Here is an 11,842-nt window from a genome sequence, read left to right as displayed (position 1 = left end):
GCCCCCCTAAAATGAAAATCATAGAATCGCCCCTGGTTAATCCTAGTTACGCAAAAACAGAGAAATAAATAGAGACATAATTAGCAAAGCTGATTTTTCCAACCAACCAAAATTGATTTGTTTAAACCAAGCTAAAGAGTAATAATGCATTTGATCAGATATAACTGCAGTACAAGTTTCATCTGGTCTTGTTGAGATATGCTGATGATACTCAACTATATAACAGTGAAAACTAATCCTGTATTTTCTGATAATATTACCAAGGGGCAACATGTAGATTGAAAATAGCAGAGGACCTAGGACAGATCCTTGTGGCACTCCATATTTTACTGGTGATAATTGAGATGACTCCCCGTTTAAATAAACAAAGTGGTAGCGATCGGACAGGTAGGATCTAAACCATCTTAAAGCCTGCCCTTGAATACCCGTATAGTTTTGTAATCGATCTATGTAAATCCGTATGCACTACCTCAATGTTTTCATTGCTTGCTTGATCAGATGTTTGATCAACGGTCTCTTTACATAGCAGTTTATAAAGACGGCTGGCATTTCACAAGTTTATTTCCTTTATCGACAAAACAACTTATGTCAGAGACAGTTTTAGGATAAGGAATATTAACACTGTTGCTGTTTAATTACATGGTGAATTCATCATGGTGTAGAAAATTTATCGTAGCTGAAGATTTTAATCACAGGTTAGAATTCTAATCCCGATTTGTTAATCTGTGTTTAAAATTAAGTGGTGCAACACAACTTAATTTAAAATAAAACCCATCAACAAATCCTTGATTTGCTGTAAACTTTGCTTAATTTAATCCTTGTTGGTGCAACCCACCCTAAGTGATATAAATTTAAAAACATAGAAAGACAAATTAATCGGAATCAGAATCAGAAAGAGCTTCATTGCCAGTTGTGTTTACACACACAAGCAATTTGTCTTGGTGTTAGGAGCTTCCAGTACAGAAAGTACAAACATAGTTCAGAGATACATAAAATTAAGGTAATAAAACACTATAATGTGTCTACTCTCTCAAATATTAAATAACAATAGTAATAAAAATATACAGAAAAAGGAAAAATGTCCATTGACAGAACTGTAAATGTGCATATGTGCTATTTACAGATGAAGGTTTGAGGAGTTATTTACAGATGTACAGTACTGAGGTGTTATGTGTTGTTCAGGTGGTATATGGCCTGGGGGAAAACTGTTATGAATAATGATAATAAATCATTATCACAGAGTTATCCGTTTTTGCAAATGAACTCTTCAAATATTCTTCTGAAATAATCAATCAGTTCATTACTTGTTCTAATAATCTTTGATTAATCAATTATCAATATACTTGCTTTATGCAGTCTTACAGATCAGAACTCGAACTACTACTCTGTAATTACTCTATCATTTCAGACATGTGGGTTTTTTTATGAGCGGTTAGAGAAGAAAAATGAGTGTAACTCTTCCCACATGTTGGGCAGTGATACGGCTTCTCTCCAGTGTGGATCCTCTCATGTATCCTCAGATATTCTGAGCGTTTGAAGCTCTTGTCACAGTGTGAACACTTGTAAGGTGTTTCTCTAGTGTGAACTGTCCTGTGCACTTTCAGTGCACCATCTGTAAAAAAAGCCTTACCACATTTAGAGCAAACATGATCCTTCACACCGCTGTGTCTTTTCTGGTGTAATTTTAAAGTACCCATCTGACTAAAACTCTTTCCACACAAAGAACATACATAAGGCTTCTCCTTTGTATGAACTTTAAGGTGATCCTTCAGAAAATCTGCCCTAAAAAACTTTTTACCGCATTGATCACAGCTATATAGCCTTTCTCTAGAATGACTAAGCAGATGCACTTTAAAAACGCCTGATTTTCTGAAACTCTTCCCACATTGATCACATGTGTATGGCTTTTCTCCAGTGTGGATTTTCATGTGTTCTTTAAGGCCTCCTTTTTGTGCATAACTCTTCCCACATTGAGCACACGTGTGCGGTTTCTCTCCTGTGTGAATTGTTATGTGTTCATTAAGGCTTGTTTTATGTATGAAACACTTCCCGCACTGTTCACATGCATATGGCTTCTCTCCAGTGTGGATTTTCATGTGTTCATTAAGATTACCTTTATGTGTGAATCTCTTCCCACACTGATCACATGTGAATGGCTTCTCCCCAGTGTGGACTTTCATGTGTTCATTAAGGTTTCTTTTTTGTGCGAAACTCTTTCCGCACTGATCACATGCATATGGTTTCTCTCCACTGTGGATTTTCATGTGATCATTAAAAGGCACTTTTTGTATGAAACACTTCCCACACTGATCACATGCATATGGTTTCTCTCCAGTGTGGATTTTCTTGTGTACGATAAGGTTTCCTTTATGTGTGAAACTCTTCCCACACTGATCACATGCATATGGTTTCTCTCCAGTGTGAATATTCATGTGTACTTTAAGGTTTCCTTTTTGTGCGAAACTCTTCCCACATTGATCACATTTGTGCGGCTTTTCTCCAGTGTGGATCCTCATGTGTTTGTCAAGGTTTCCTTTATATGGGAAACTCGTCCCACATTGATTACATTCGCATGGCCTTTCCAGAGTGTGGATTTTCTTATGTTCATCAAGGTTTTGTTTTTGTGGGAAACTCTTCCCACATTGATCCCATGTGTGTGGCTTCTCTGCAGTGTGAATTTTTATGTGTTCAATTAGGTTTCCTTTTATTGTGAAAATCTTCTCGCACTCATCACATGCATATGGCTTCCCTCCAAAATGAAATATTATGTCAAGCTCAAGATTTTGCTTGCATGAGAAACTCTTTCCACAGTGAAAGCAAGTGAAACATATATTGTCGTTTTTCAATGAGGAACTCCTGGATATCTCTTCAGTTTTGACCAGATGTTTCTCCCCCGCTTCAACAAGTTCTTCAATCTCCTTGTTCTCTTCTATCAGGTCTAAAATGAAAGTAAAAAAAAGTTTCAAATGTTTCAAAAGTTTGATTTTCAGCAAATCACTAAAACATTACTAAAATAAATAAACTTAAATTAAGAATCAAAGAGAGAAATGTCAAAGGAAAATGATGTGAATCCTGACAGTAGAAATATGAACGTTCCGATGCATTCAATTGAATTACTGAAATATTATTTTTAAACATTACAGATTGCACATTTTTGTAATGAGAACTATTAACTATATATTTCATTAATTATATTTTAAGTCAGGGATGTAAAATGTTTAAAATTTTAGTAATATAAATAAATATAAAATGGTTCAGATAATATTTGGTAAGAAAATTGAGTTCTAGGCTCCATTTTGTGCCCAATTCATGAATAGTTACCTGGATATTATTTGCTTTAAAAAAAACTTTTCTGTACTGCAGCTTTAATGAACAAAAATCAATCAATCAATCATTGACCTAGAATATAAACAAAATATACACTGCCGCTCAAAAGTTTGGGATCACTTGCGAATTGTTTTGTTTTCCAAAGAAAAACATTTTCATGCAATTCACAAACAATTTTATCCATTTCACAAAAAATTATCTGATTAATTTTAATTGTTTAAGAATGATCTACATTTTTGCATAGAGGCCTATTATTAGCAATTGTCAGTCCTCTGCATCAATCACCTGGTAGGGCTGCTAATTCAAGTTAATCATTTTATAAGGCTAATTGATTATGAGAAAACCCTTTTGCAATTGTGTTGCACAGCTGAGAACCGTTGTACTAATAGAGCAAACAAGGGAGCATGGCATTCTTTAGGTTAGTTTAGTATCTGAACATCAGTGGTTGTTTGTTTGTTTACAGGCTCAAAGAACAAACTTTCATTAGAGACCCGTCAGTCTATTGTTGTCCTTAGAAAGGAAGGCTACTCAATGCGAGAAATTGCAAGGAAACATAAAATTTCTTATCATGCTGTTAACTACTCCCTTCAGAGAGCAGCACAAACTGGCTCTAACAAGGACAGAAAAGGGAGTGGGAGGCCCCGATGCACAACTGTGCAAGAAGACAAATATCTGAGAGTGTGTAGTTTAAGACAAAGACGCCTCACAGGTCCTCAACTGGCAGCTGCACTAAATAGTACCCGTCAAACACCAGTGTCCACATCAACAGACTTCAGGATGCTAGACTTCATGGCAGAATTGCCAAGAAAAAGCCGTATCTCAGACTGGCCAATAAAAACAAAATACTGAGATGGGCAAAAGAGCACAGACATTGGACACTGGAAAACTGGAAGAAGGTGTTGTGGACAGATGAGTCCAAATTTGAGGTCTTTGGATCAAACAGAAGAACATTTGTGAGATGCAGAACAAAATGAAAAGATGCTAGAACAATACATGGTGGAGGCAGCGTGATGGTCTGGGGGTGCTTTGGAGGTGGTAAAATAGGAGATTTGCACAGAGTGGAAGGGACCTTGAGGAAGGAAAGCTATCACAAGAGTTTGTAACGCCATGCCATACCCAGTGGACAGCACATGATTGGGGCCAATTTCATCCTACAACAGGATAATGACCCAAAACACACCTCCAAAATGTGTCAGCAATATTTGAAGAATAAGCAGTCAGCTGGAATTCTGACTGTAATGGAGTGGCCAGCACAGTCTCCAGATCTGAACCCTATTGAGCTGTTGTGGAGCAGCTTGACCGTATGGTATGGAGTAGGGATGCTCCGATCGATCGGCATCGGCTGATAATCACATTTTATGACTCGATCGGTGCTCACTAAACTTAACCGATCTCTGTTCATCAATTTGCACTGGCTACCAGTAGCTGCTCGCATTAAATTCAAGGCATTACTGTTTGCCTACAAAACCACCACTGGCTCTGCACCCCTTTACCTAAATTCATTACTTTAGTTATGTGCCCTCTAGAAGCTTGCATTCTGCAAGTGAACGGCGTATTATTGTTCATCTCAAAGAGGCACAAAATCACTTTCACTGACTTTTTCATTAACTGTTCCCTCCTGGTGGAATGACTTGCCCAAATCAATACAAGCAGCTGAGTCCTTAACCATCTTCAAGAAACGACTAAAAACACATCTGTTCCACATTTATTTGACCCTATAACTCTAGCACTTTCTATTCTATTTTAATTCTATTTTATATTTATCTTCTTTTTTTAATAAAAAAACCCCAAACAAACAAACAAACACTAGCTTTCTATTTTTTCTATCGCGTCTCATGAACGGAGAAATACACACAAAATAATGTCGAATTGTTTGTTTTGACGAGTATTCACGTAAACGCACTCGGTTATGTCTTATGTGAGCCGAGTCCTTAACCATCTTCATCTTCAATAACTATATATATATATATATACACCTTGCTACGTGTACTGCGTTAGGCTAACCGAGACTTGTCATTTGCACCTATATATTGTTGCTCTTTTGTTCGTTTTGACTGCTTTTATTGTCCTCATTTGTAAGTCGCTTTGGATAAAAGCATCTGCTAAATGACTAAATGTAAATTAATTGAAAATATGGTTTCCATTCTTGCACCTTCTGAAGAGTTGACCAAAGAGATTAGCTCATTAAGATCATCTGTGGCTGATGTCATCCCACCTATCAGAGCCCTGAAGCGTCTCCTTGAGAGAGATTCCGACTCGGACCATGGAGTAAAAACATAGAAACAAACACTTCTCGAAGCTGTTGTAAGGTTATCCAACATCAGAGTTTCATTTTTTAAATTAATTTCCCTATGATTTTAATCTTTGAAATGGTCTTATTCAGTCAATAGGCTATTAAATATATCAAGGTTATATTTTCACAATGTTTTTAACATTGTATTACATTATATAGGATGAATTTATGCAGGGTGCGAATTACAGGGAGGTTTGGGGGGGTCTGACCCCCTAAAGAAGGCTTGATCCCCCCAGTATTTATTTACTAAAATATTTTTGAAATATTTATTTCACGGTTCTGTCAGTCAGATGCACGTGAAAGTTGCATGTGTTACTATAACAAATACTGCCTGTTTTCTATCAGAATCATCATTGGCTGGTACTGGTAGAAAGACAAAAATAGGTTACATAAAAGTTTTTATCTAAAAATGAAGATAAGGTAAAGAATTCACATAATTACATTTTAGACACATTGTCAGTAATTTCGCCATATAAAGCCCAAGGAGAACTGTTGTGCGTCTCTGATCAACACAGTGGTTTTTCATTAATGAATCCATGTTTTTAAATGAATCAACGTTTTTAAATGAATCGACTGAATCAATGATTCAGTGAACCATTCATAAAGGCAGTTCATTTCTGAATGAATCAGCCACTTGAACAAATCCTTTGAATGAATGAATGAATGAATGCATGACTCACTTAAGACAGGGATTTGCCACCACCTACTGGTGCTTTTAGTTTTATATTTAGAGTATCGTTTATTTTTTTTAAATAATGTCATATTTCACTATTTGTATTTTTGTATGTTAAAATAAAATATTTCTTTCTAAAGCTACTTATATTTCAGCTGCTTTTTTGTAATGTCTATTCAGTGTTTTTTTTCTAAATTAACAATTTTTTTTATTGGTTTAATACTATTTTCACAAGTAAAGTATACATTTTCAAAACTTAGTACAAACCTTTAAACCGATCACACTTGTAACACCGCTTGACATTCTTTCAAAACCTGATCTCATGATTTCATTGTAGTTGCACATATTTTCATCATTGTTTCAAAACACAAGATCATTGTGATTGATCAACATTTGAATTAATAACCAAAACACAACAGAAAAAAAAATCTTTCAATTTAGTACTTTTTAACAATCAGTTCATTCAAGAGCAAACAATGCAAGATTCAAGTTTCAAATCACCTTTGTTGTCATGACTTCTCATTCAGTTTAATACATTTATCTATTATTTAATCTAGCTCATTTTAATGGTTAATCAGTGAATCATTTGGTGCATCTATAAATATAGATTCAAAAGATATTTTAGTTTCTATAGAATGTGATTGCAATTTAGGGATAACCAAATGCACTGAATTATTTTTACACTAAAAGTGATTTATCTAAGATGATAACCACTATTTTGTAAGGGTGTGTGTGGTTCAGGTAAACCCTATTTTATGGGGACAAACTGTCCCCACAAAAATAGCAATATCTGAAATCATTGTCCTTTTTTGGGGCCAATGAGAAAAAAATTAATTTTCGTAAGGGTTAGTGTAGGGGGAGATAGTATAAAACCCATTACTCCTATGGATTGAACCATAATGATAGGAAAATCCAACGCTCTCCATTGACTGTCTATTGCGGGAAGCTGCCTCCTTGTCATTTCTGACTTATAACAAAAAACAGAGCAATGCCTAAAAGCTGCTGTGTGACAAGGTGTACAGTAAACAAGCTAAAAATGCCAGAACTACGTTTTTATAAGCTGTCGACCCAAAAAAATGTGCGTTTAGGACACAAAAGTAGAGCGCAACGTGTCATATTACTCTGAGAACCGCACCCACTGGAGAGAAACGTAATCGACGACAAGACCATTCATTATTTTTAACCATGTCAAAGGATTATTTCACCACCCTATGTGAACCTGAGGGGAGGAGAAATATTAAGAAACTAAATTTTATTGGTCTATGTCAGTGCCCCTTTTCCTAACCTTCCTTTTGTTTGAGAAATTATCCAACTGAATGGCTCAACGTGAAATACCCCGACATCTACAACTATTTGTGTCCTAAACGCTCGTTTTTTGGGTCGACAGCTTACAAAAACATAGTTCTGGCTTTTATAGCTTGTTTACTGTACAGCTTGTCACATAGCAGCTTATAGGCATTGCTCTGTTTTTTGTTATGTCAGAGATGACAAGGCGGCAGCTTCCCGCAATAGACAGTCAATGGAGAGCGTTGGATTTTCCTATCATTATGGTTCAATCCATAGGAGTAATGGGTTTTATACTATCTCCCCCTACACTAACCCTTACGAAAATTAATTTTTTTCTCATTGGCCCCAAAAAAGGACAATGATTTCAGATATTGCTATTTTTGTGGGGACAGTTTGTCCCCATAAAATAGGGTTTACCTGAACCACACACACCCTTACAAAATAGTGGTTATCATCTTAGATAAATCACTTTTAGTGTAAAAATAATTCAGTGCATTTGGTTATCCCTAAATTGCAATCACATTCTATAGAAACTAAAATATCTTTTGAATCTATATTTATAGATGCACCAAATGATTCACTGATTAACCATTAAAATGAGCTAGATTAAATAATAGATAAATGTATTAAACTGAATGAGAAGTCATGCTAATGAAAAGTTTGATAGTAATAGCTTTATGAAAGGCAGTTACTGTGAATGAAACATTTATATAGATGAAACACTTATTTTGTGTAGTGAAAAGGATATTTTGTGATTGTGTGTATTGTACTAATTGTGTGTATTGTACTGAAAATATGCTGAAATGTTTGAAAACAGTGCACTTTTGATGATCTGTTGGGATATTAGTACTAAGAGTCTTGAAAATGTACCAGTTGCTTGTGAAAATTGCGCCAAAGCAGTTAAAAAAAACTGTAAAACAAAAAAAGGCTTTGTGTGACAAATGTGTTGTAGTGTGTGAAAGTATTACATGAAATTGTATAGTATAATTTTAGGCTAATGTAATTGAAATTTAGCAATGATGGTTATGTTTTCCTTCTCTAAAAAAAGATACAAGAATAGATATTATGATGATCAGATAAAACCAGAGGCACACAGACTGCTCGGGGAAGCGCTGGATGTACGAGTGAGGCGGGTAAGAAGATGGGAGATGGGAGAAACTGTGGCGACACTAAAAGCTCTTCCATCTAGTTCTTTACAGCAGATGCATGAGGAAATTCTCAAGGACACCAGTGGCAGTGATGCTTACAGCCAAAGAGATTCGGCAGCACCTGAGATAAATCTGTACCTGTCATCCCAAAATCTGGAGATTCCCTGGTGTTTTTCATAAAGAAAAACTTGCCTTACCTAATTAAGTAGGAAGGGGCCAAAGGACTACTCGCTTGACAATCACTTAAATCAGATTCCTGTTAGTTTTTATTTATTTTTTGTATCAGACTACTCCATTTTGTTCTTTTTGGAGTTTAAATGATTCTATTTATTTTTTCCTCTTCAGTCTTATATTGGACAGTGTTTAATTAAACCATATGAGTTACACCAGACTTCTCCATGTTGGAGTTTAAATATTTTTATTTATTTTGTTCTCTCTCGAACATTGGACAATGTTTAATACAAATTATAACAATTTGTTCTTTTGGGATTTAAAAAAAAATTTTTTGTTGCTTTTTTTATTCATTTTGTCCTGCTCCGACTTGTATTGGACAATGTTTAAGTTATATCAGACTTCTCCATTTTAGGAGATTTAATGTTTATTTTGTCCTTCACAGTTTGCTATTGGACAATGTTTAAATAAACCTTGTGGGTTGCATCAGACTGCTCCATTTTGTTTATTTAGTTTTGTCTTATATTAAGTATAATGATATGCATAAACCCCATTTTAAAGGCATATTAAAATGTTCACTGTATAATGAATACTTCTTTGTCATTATTTAGAACTGTGTTAAAACAAGTTACATTACATATATTACATAATTACTTTAAAAATATAACAAAGGCAACATTTATAGTATTACTTTATCTGAAAAAAAAGGTTAACGGGGATCAGAGAGCTTACATATCAGTTATATAAAGCTTGAAGCATCAGAATCGGCATCAGTATTGACCGATCACCATGACAAGAAATCGGTACTCAGTATCGGCTGCAAAAATCCTGATCGGAGCATCCCTAGTCCGGAGGAAGACTCCATCGAGCCAATCCATCTTGTGGGAGGTGCTCCAGGATGCATGGGGTGAAATCACATCAGATTACCTTGAAAAATTGACAGCTAGAATAACTAAGGTCTGCCAGGCTGTAGTTGCTGCAAAAGGTGTTTTTTTATATGAAGGCAAAGTCTGAAGAACACATTCATCATTTCTATCAAAATCATTATTTCTAACTCTGACAATGTCAGCATGTCCTGTTCTTTTGCTATATTTCCTATTCAGACTAATTTCATGTGTGTTTCCATGGAAAACAATAAAATTTCAAAGTGATCCCAAAGTTTGAGCAGTAGTGTATATTTTAGTATTTTTAGTGTAGTATAGTAGTGTATTTTTCAAGAGTATTTTTGTCTTGTTTTTAGTATAAATATCAAAAAATTCTTGAATCAGGATGCATTTATTTGACAAGTAAAATTACTTACGACACAATGTCTTGTTTCCTGAAAAAAATATCCAAATTGTGTTAGTTTTTGCTTAAAACAAGCAAAAAAATATCTGCCAATGGGGCAAGAAAAAATAATCTTAATTCAAAGGCTAAACAAGATTATTTTTCTTACACAATTGGCAGATGTTTTTGCTTGTTTTAAGCAAAACACAATTTGGACATTTTTTTCAGGAAACAAGACATTGTGTCTCAAGTCATTTTACTTCAAGTAAATGCATCCTGATTCAAGAATATTTTTATATTTATACTAGAAAACAAGACAATACTAAGGAAGAAAATCTTTTTTTCTTCCAAAATTTGTTTTTGCAGCTTTAAGTTTTATAACCATAACGAATTAAGAACAAACACCAACCTATTTGTTGTTCAATATCTTCCTGTTTTATTCCGCAGGGCTCTGGTTCATCCATGTTTTCAATTTTCTCACACCAACTTTATCTTCTTCAATTTTAGACTAATGGGAACATTCCAGCGTTTATTGGTAAACTGCTTTGAAAACACTGAACTGTAGGTGAATTGCTGTAAAAATAAACCAGTTATCAATTCAATGCTTTCATCATCAAATTTAGTGTTACAATCAAGCAAGCCTCTTCATGTCAAAATAGGTAATGCTAAAAATGCATTAACCCACAGCCAAAAAATAAATACATAGAATATGTGAATTTGTTTGAAAACAAATCAAGTTCCACTCCCATTAATTCCCCTCACAGATCGTACTTTGACTTTTGATCAAGTGACATTCAAAAACAATACCGTTATTGCTCTTAAATCTATTTAGCATTAACGTTCCTCACATTGTTGTTGTCTGCTAGGCTGAACGTTTATTTCAGACAGCAGATGCCAGAAAAGACGCACAAATAGCGCTGAACCAGATGAAAACGATACAGAATGACTCCGTAAAATGCTGCTTTACCAAACTGTTTTTCTAATTGTACAATTATATGAAGCACAGTGAACTGATTGTCCTACCTCAGCAGACAAACGCTGACTGATGACGCCGGCGGTGACGTCATCTTCTTGTGTTACGTCGGATCGTACACATGTAAGTGCATTACCGCCCCCTATCGACGAGTGGACCATTGACACTTCGAGCGTGACACGTGGCTGTTGTTTTTATCCTGATCGTCACACGTTTCATATGTAATTTCAGTCACGTTCACGTAGTGAGAAATATTAAACTTTTCAATTATTGCTTAGGTTTTTATTATTATTATTATTATTATTGGATAATGAAACATAAATTGTTCCGTTTTTTTTATTAAAACTTTTTTCAACAGATCATAAAGTAAATCCCATGTCATTAGCAAATTTGTAATTGACAGCGATAATAACTGCAGCCACATTCTGGAATATCATGGCTATGAACAAGGAACATGGATACAATAGTTTAACAAATACAGTGCTGCTTTTTGTTTGTTTATTTGTTTTGTTTTTTACAAAAAATTATATTAATGACCAAATACTTATTGAATTTAAATGAAAGTTTCCTTTTTGTTGGAAACTCTTCCCACATTGCTCACATGTGAAAGAAATGTTAAGTTTAGGTTCTTTGTATGGAAAACAGTTTTGAGTCTTTATTTCAGTTTAAAAAACTGAAGAAAAAAATTCTTGTTCTGACAAGTT

The 11,842-nt window shown here is 34.8% G+C and overlaps 1 protein-coding gene across 4 annotated transcripts; it reads right to left on the bottom strand.

Moving 5' to 3' along the window:
• Positions 1-1,071: 1,071 nt before the first annotated feature.
• Positions 1,072-11,238, bottom strand: LOC107552431 (gastrula zinc finger protein XlCGF57.1-like). 4 transcript variants are annotated; one of them, XM_016234312.1, is made up of 4 exons: positions 11,189-11,238; positions 10,575-10,738; positions 2,616-2,938; positions 1,072-2,279 (listed from the first exon to the last, which is right to left on the bottom strand). In XM_016234312.1, the coding sequence occupies exons 2-4, from the start codon at positions 10,627-10,629 to the stop codon at positions 1,392-1,394; spliced, it is 1,266 nt and encodes a 421-aa protein (XP_016089798.1). In that variant the 5' UTR covers positions 10,630-10,738; positions 11,189-11,238; the 3' UTR covers positions 1,072-1,391. The 4 variants fall into 4 exon arrangements, with proteins under 4 accessions (XP_016089798.1, XP_016089799.1, XP_016089797.1 ...); XM_016234313.1 differs by lacking the exon at positions 11,189-11,238 and adding an exon at positions 11,014-11,153 and having other exon boundaries at positions 1,072-1,951; positions 2,372-2,938; XM_016234311.1 differs by lacking the exon at positions 11,189-11,238 and adding an exon at positions 11,014-11,153.
• Positions 11,239-11,842: the final 604 nt, after the last annotated feature.

The sequence above is a fragment of the Sinocyclocheilus grahami genome, unplaced genomic scaffold (assembly GCF_001515645.1).
Source record: "Sinocyclocheilus grahami isolate Dianchi unplaced genomic scaffold, SAMN03320097.WGS_v1.1 scaffold450.1, whole genome shotgun sequence".
NCBI classification, from domain to species: domain Eukaryota; kingdom Metazoa; phylum Chordata; class Actinopteri; order Cypriniformes; family Cyprinidae; genus Sinocyclocheilus; species Sinocyclocheilus grahami.
Note: the sequence above shows the minus strand (reverse complement) of the source record. Positions and strands in the feature narration are given on the sequence as shown.